At 47.2% G+C, this 7641-nt stretch overlaps 1 protein-coding gene across 1 annotated transcript in view; it reads right to left on the bottom strand.

Moving 5' to 3' along the window:
• The window catches only part of PRKX (protein kinase, X-linked), a 116368-nt gene that overhangs the window by 89299 nt on the left and 19428 nt on the right, over positions 1-7641 (bottom strand). The window contains exon 2 of the mRNA XM_012656800.1: positions 66-234. Within this exon, the coding sequence (XP_012512254.1) occupies positions 66-234 (169 nt within the window). The remainder of the gene's footprint in view (positions 1-65; positions 235-7641) is intronic.

Raw genomic sequence — 7641 nt, forward strand, 5'->3', positions numbered from 1 at the left:
ATCCATCCATCCATCCATCCATTCATCCAGGCAGGGAGTGGGCAGAACCCTGGGAGCAGACTCACAGCCTGATGAGGAATGGGTGATTGACTTCCTTCAGGACAGACTTCTCGTTGTGCACGTGTTGCTCCTGCTTCAAGCGGATGACGTCGGGAATGCTCATCACCTTGAGCGCGAAGAAATGCTCAGTGGTCTTCTCCTTCACCAGGTGCACCCGTCCGAACGTCCCAGTACCTGGGAGGGGAGAGAAGAGACAGAGTGGTCAGGTCTCCTGACGGCGGAGAACCAGCCGCACCATGCAACAGGCAGGAGGCTGCACCGGGACCTCAAAACGGAGCCCTCAGACCTCAGAGTCACGGCATCAAGGTACACATGGCACGGTGGTATGTAAGGAGAGGCTCTCGTGTAGAGTCTGCAACTGAACACACGCATCACAGAGAGGGTCTTCCATTTAGGGGAAACGGGCCATCGTGGCTGCAAATGCGTCTTCCTGGAAATCCATCCCCAACACACTCCCCCACACACTCCCACATACAGTGCCTGCTAAATATTCTCTTTATTTAAAAATCTGGCACAGATTAGAATGAAGTGGTTGCAGATACCAGTCAAGAGAGGAAATAAGAACATGACCAGCTTGGGGGGAGAGGGTTTGTCCCTCAGCCCACAACTGTTCCCACTGGGATTCCGTAAAGTACTCGAGCTTACTACAGCTTTCTTAAATGACGCCTTCATAGGAAGTATATGGATCTCTAAATTCTCTCTAAATTGCCTTCGACCTGCCTTCATCCCAGCGCCGGCAGCCCCTTCCTGACACACGTCACTCCTCGGGAATATTTTTAAACAACCCATTCATGGCTTCAGACAGAGGTTAGCAACTACAACAAATACCGCCACCTTCTCTTATGTGATTACTTCCACCCCAGGGAGCCGACAGCACTTCTGAGAAATGTAAAGTGACCCAGAGAAAGGATGCTTTGGAACTGACTCTTTCTAAGGAATCAGAGCATCTTTTAATGAGTGAAGCTTACTAATCAATATTGATCTATTTATTCATTTGCTGATATCCTACCTGTCTGCGGTGCCTGCTACGCTAGCATGCACACCCCAAGAGAACCAGGACCTCAAAGAGATGTCTGCAGTCCTGTGTTTCCTGTTTACTGTTTATACTCCCATGTTTACTGCGGTAGCCAAGATGCAGAATCAACCCAAGTGCCCACCCAGGATGAATGGATACACAAGATACGGTCTACATCTCCAATGGAATACTATTCAGCCTTCAAAAGGAAGGGAACCCTGTCATTTGTGCCAACACGGATGAACCCAGAGGACATTATGTTAAGTGAAATTAAGTCAGGCACAGAAAGACAGACTTATGGCATAACCACACGTATATGAGGACTCCACAACAGCCAGACTCACGCAAGCAGAGAGCAGAGTGGTGGTTGCCCAGAATAAGTCTGAGCTAAGGGAGGAGGCGACAGATATGTTTATTGCATAGATCGAGGTGATGGTTTCACAGGTGTGCACTTATCTCCAAATTCATCCAAGGTTTATGTGTTAAATATGTACAGCTTTCCCTATGTCAATCGTATCTCAATAAAGTGGTTAGGGAAAAAAAGAGAGAGAACAAAACTGTCTCTCCACCTGTGACTTCATCTGGGGAGACACACATGGAGACATAGGACTAAAGTCGGCTTCAAAAGTGCATTCAACGTGCCGTGGGCAAAGGCAAGATGAGATAGTGTAACGTGTTACGTGGGGATTGAGGGAAAATTCTCTTCGGAGACGCGAACCATAGGTCAGCATTCCTAGGTCCATGTTAGACACAGACATACAAGTACCTTTTTCAAAAGGATACATCCCAAAAGTTCAAATTATACGCAGACGTTCCTCAATACTACTGGACACTTCACGTAAAATTTATTCTGTAAATTTATGTTCCCTGTTGCCCAGGACTCTGAGATCTCAGGAGGGAACGAGATCTCTACTCTCACGCTGCGGACATTTTTCCGGGGCAAAGGAGGCAATAAGAGAAATATCAGAGGGTGCCTCGTCCAGTGCCAAGACTTAGAGTCGGCTGGCGTGGCGGAGAGTAGCCAGCGGTGATTCGGGCGGCTTGTTCAGGGAGCACTTCTCCAAGAATGTCTCCGAGACACGCAGGTGTCTGAAGGTCTCCAAAACATCTAAGCAGAAACATGAGTGACAAGGATGAACCGCTCGGCTAGAGGAGGATCACGCAGGACTCTGCAAACCAGAGATTTGCGTGGGAACTTTATTCTAAGCGCGGGGGAGGGATCGAAGCAGTGTTAGGTGGTCTCGTATTGTCTTTCAATTTTTTAAGGCTATCTTTCCAGCAGGCACACAGTAAATGGAGTTAGAAGACCCTATAAAGTCACATAACAACGTTTCAGTCAACGACAGACCACGTACACGTCGGGGGTCTAGTAAGACTATAACGGAGTGTACACAGATCCTGATTATTGACACGTGATACACTTAAGCTACACACTTTTTAGCATTTTCTGTAAGCTAAAATCCTCATGCTGTGGACTATATAACTGACTGAATGGAGGAACGAATGACCCTACTAGCTTTTAGGGCAGCGTGGGGAGGGAGGAAGAGGAGTCGCCTTGGCTTTCAAATCAAGTTTCCAATACTGAATATTTTATGAGGGCAGAAGTAGAACATGACCTACAAAACAGTTGAACAAGAAGTAAAGAAACGAATAGTAAGTAATAAAGGATTTTTAAGTATATTCTCACTGAAAGATAATTGGGAAACACAAGTAAAATGTTATTAGAGGAAGGCAATCTTGCGTAACAATAAAATCGGGTGCAATGAGTTCAATGGCAGGATGTGGGAAACAGCTTTGCCAACCGTGAGCTGATAGAGTCTAGGTGTTTATGTGGCTGCTGATGATTTAATTATTAGGAAACTCTGAATTCTTGGCACATCCTAAAATATTTCACATTGCAAAGAAAACTGTCTCTCTTAATCTTTCTTCCTCTGCCTGGGCCCTTCCCCTCTTGCTCATCTTTCTCCACTGTCCACCCTAAGGAACGCATTCAGTACTTGGTAGCGCTGATGTTCACTGGACAACATAGCTTTTTAGCACTTGTCTTTGACCATCAGTGGAGAGATTTCTCCATGCCGACGTCAAAAACAACACAGCTGTGACTCAGCAGATTTTTAACATTTCTACCTGCAACTTCTTTAAAGCTTTTTCTGAGCTCCGGGAGGTGTAAACACACGGCACGCAACACGGGTCACGCGCGTGTGCGCCGCGGCAGGCCCCTGCCCTGCCCTGGGAGACGTGGTTAGTCCCGCAACGCCACGATCGGGTTTCAGAACCGCGGCGGTAAACAACCTTGCTCAAGGCGCATAACACGGGCTTGCTGGAATTTTTATCAGCTTAAGCGCACAGAAGACAAAGACAACATTTCTTGGTGTTGATGTGAAGTCATGGCTGCAGTAAGAAGAAAATAAGGGCAAACAGAGGGCTCCCTGCTTGGTGCTGGGAGGCTCCGTAACATGCGTTCCCGGCCCTCATCATACCACGCAGGTAGCAATGTCTATTTTTAGCCCTTTGCAGCTAAGAATGGCCACGGGGCAGCTTTGCCCAGTAAGACATAAAGGACAGTCTTTCTGAGTGTTTCTCGATAAATCAGAATTTTCCTCCCTGATAAAACAGAGTGTCTCAAGGAGAGTTCTCCACTACCCACCCCAGAGACCCCCTTCCCTCCCCAAGCTAGGTAGTATTTGAGGCAGAGAAAAGGAATTTTACTCAGCAGTGAAATCTTATGTGGAGAATATTTCTAAAGTCAAAGATTTTACATATTTTTGTAATTTAAGAGTATTATAGGGGTACAAATGCTTTGGTTACATAAACTGCCTTTGCACCACCTGAGTCAAAGCTACAAGCGTACCCATCCCCCAGACAGTGTGCACGGCACCCGTTAGGTGTGAATATACCCATCCCCTCCTCCCCCTCCACCTGCCGACACCTGACGAATGTTGTTACTGTCTGTGCACATAGGTGTTGATCAATTAATAGCAATTTGATGGTGAGTCCATGTGGTTCTTGTTTTTCCATTCTTGTGATACTTCACTTAGTAGAATGGGCTCCAGCTCCATCCAGGATAATACAAGAGGTGCTAGATCTCCATTATTTTTTGTGGCTGAGCAGAACTCCATGGTGTACATAGACCACATTTTATTAATCCACTCACGGATTGATGGGCACTTGGGTTGTTTCCAAGTCTTTGCAATTGTGAATTGTGTTGCTATAAGGTCAAAGCTTTCAGATGAAAAATCAAGAATGGGTTCCTCAATTGCTAAATCTACAAGGCTCTGAATACCCAAGGTGACTTCACAGACATACCTGGCCACAGACTGGACCTCACCTAACATAAAAGTATTCAGTCTTGACTTTCCTTTGGGTGAACATTCATTCATTTCATGGCAGAAATATTCTCGCATTAATAACACACTCCGACAAGATTCTGCTAAGGGTGATGTATAAATAAACACCACACAGCCTTATTATCATCCCAAACTCAGAAAAATTCCAAAGTCCAAAATGCACTTGGTCTATCGACGTCGGGTGGTTAGAAGCTAACCCTTGATGATCTCAGGAAGGTGGGCTTACTTGTAAGGTGGGCACACCCTTTTCATAGCAGGTCTAGCGTGGTGGGCTTTCCCTCCAACACTGAAACAGATGTTTGTTTCTCCAGCCAAGTTCCAGATGGGGAACACAGTTCAGATTTATGGGCCACTTCGCATGTGCAATTCTGGTCTTTAGACACGAATGCAAGATGGATTCAGGTTTCCTCTCTCGCATGGGGGAACACCCTACCTTTTGGAAGCCTCAGACATTCTTGCCATTCTCCTTGCATCCATCCATCCTCCCCAAGCCTTCGTGTCAGACTCACATGCAGACACATCCCAGCTTTGTGTCTGGAGGGGTGGAGGAGGGAAGGAAGGAGAATATGTCCACTCTCAACACAACTAGCAAACCCCGTAACAGTTCCCAGCAAAATGCCATAAACATCTCCGGAGGCACATGCAGACACAGGCATGCGTCATCGTACGTGGACAGACACACATTAAGGTCACCGAAAAACGAGAGGCTTCATCCTGAATGTTTAGACAACACCGCAGAACTAAAATATTAAATGAATCACCACAAACATGGGGCCCAGTGAAAGCCTCCCTTTTTACTGAGCTGGCACAACAAGGAAAAAAATTAAAGATCTACAAAGTGAGTTGTGGGAAACAGCAGAAAAAAAGAGAGCGGCTGTTTCGCTTCTCCCTGGAGTCCGGCAACCCCGAAATCCCTCTTGCATGAGTGCAAGGAACAGGGAGGAGGCCGCAAGGACAGGAACCAAGAAGGAGAAGGCTGCACTTTGTTCTGTCTTCACGAAGCCCAAAATACAACAGAAGTGTGATAAACAAGAGGAACTTAGATTTAAGTTTGTGCTGGTTATTTTTTTTAAATGTGCTAGAACTCAGAACACATCAGAAGATCTGTATAGAATAAAAACAGGGACAGTGGCGTGGGATTCCAAGTGGGTGCAAAGAGAAAAAAAACAAAAACAAACGAACCCTCAGGACTGGACTTTGGGGTCCCTGGGTACATGGGGCGGGTTCCAGAGGGTGATGCTAGAGAGCGGAGGGCATCTCGCTGCGGCGTGTTCTACACAGCAAGCCCACGGAGGGTCTCCACCCGCCCGAGCACGGCTCAGCTCCTGTGCTGTGCAAGAGACGCCCCACACGAACCCGGCGCTTTGCGGGCCACCGAACTACAGTCAATTCACCCTCCTCCCAGCTGCTGTGGGTTGCATTCAGTTCCCTGGAAAAAATATGTTGGAGTCCTGACATCAGGTCCCTGTGAATGGGACCTCCATTGGAAATAAGGTCTTTGCAGACATGATTAAGACATAAATTAAAATGAGACCACCCTGGATTAGGGAGAGCCCTAAACCCAATGGCAGGTGACCTCCTAAGAGACAGCAGAGGAGACACAGACGCAGAGGAGAAGCCACGCGGAGACGGAGGCAGAGACTGGAGTGACGCGGCCACAAGCCCAGGGACGCCTGGAGCCCCCAGGAGCCGGAAGAGGCAGGAAGGAGCCTCCCCCGGAGCCTGCGGAAGGAATCAACCCTGCTGGCACCTTGCTTTCAAACTCTGACCTCCGCAACTATGAGAAAATTAACTTTTGTTGTTTTAAGCCATCCAGTCTGTGGGATCTGTTTACAGCAGCCTCAGAAAACAAACACCCTCCGGGGTGCCAATTCAGCCAATTAGTGCTCCGATCTGGCCAAGTGGCTTCCCTAGCCAAGCGGGGAGCTCAGAATCCCATGCACGATTCCACTGGCCCTGAGGATCTGAGGGAGGCTGCCCGGGTGGTCCAAACAGCACAGACTTCAGCAAACCAGCAAAAGGCAACGTCCCAGGACTGTGGAACTACAACTCTGAGTCCCCGCAAAGGCAGCCCGGCTGTGTCTGAGCCTTCACGGGCCAATCGCTAAAGAAAGCGCATAAAACAGAGCCTGCCCATGGGACGGGAGAAGACAGGATCCTTCCACGGAGCCCAGATGGAAAATCCAGCTCACATTGCAAACTAATGGCTGCTATTTCGGTCATTTGCACATAAATCCCTAGATAAACTCCTCTGACTTCAGACTAATATTTTCATCCGAAAACAAATGTTTAGAAAACAAGGTAAAATGGGAATTTGGAGCAGGGGAGCATCACCCAGAGAGATCGCTTTCTTGATCACAATCTGTCCTCTTAGGAAGCGTCAGGGTTTTTCTTTTAAAATCAGTAGGAATATTCTGAGGTGCATAGAAGTCTACTTTCAACTATAATGTAAGTCTGTTTCTGCAGTATTCTCTACTCTTTGTTGCAAAAAATCTACTAGCTAACAATAAATGGGAAAAAAATACGTACAAGTTACACTCAATCTGACCCTCCAGATAAAGTCTCTCTCACACACACACACACACACCCTCAGCACACCCTGAGAATGAGTTCCGGGGTCCATAATTCTGGCAAACTTTTATGTAAATATATTAGTTTGCTAGAGCTACTATAATAGCATAACACAGACTGGGCGGCTTAAACCACAGACGTTTGTTCTCTCGCGTCCTGGAGGCTGGAAGTCCCAGATCAAGGTGTCTCAGGGCTGGTTCCTCCTGAGGCCTCTCTCCTGGGCGTGTAGACGCCGTCCTCTCCCTGTGTCCTCACGGGGTCGTCCCTCTGTCCATGTCTGTGTCCTCATCTCCTCTGCTTTTAAGGACACCGGTCCTGTTGGATCAGGGCCCACCATAGTGACCTCAGTTTACCTTAATCACCTCTTTAAAGACCTATCTCCAAACACAGCCACAGTCTGAGGTCCTGGGGGTCAGGGCTCCAACATGTGAATTTTGGCAGGGACACAATTCAGTCCACAACAATAAGCAAAGTTAAACTTATTTCTCAACTTGAAGCCAGAGACCTTTATTTTGTGAGCCCTTCAAGAGAAAGAAGGAATTCTTTTTTTTTTTAAGAGCATCCCTTGGGATGCTCTTAAAGTTCTACTGAATCTTACTTTGGAAATACCCTGCGCATGAAAACTGGCACAATTGAGGGGAAAAAAAA

Source organism: Propithecus coquereli, unplaced genomic scaffold (genome assembly GCF_000956105.1).
Source record: "Propithecus coquereli isolate 6110/MARCELLA unplaced genomic scaffold, Pcoq_1.0 Scaffold52, whole genome shotgun sequence".
Taxonomy (NCBI): domain Eukaryota; kingdom Metazoa; phylum Chordata; class Mammalia; order Primates; family Indriidae; genus Propithecus; species Propithecus coquereli.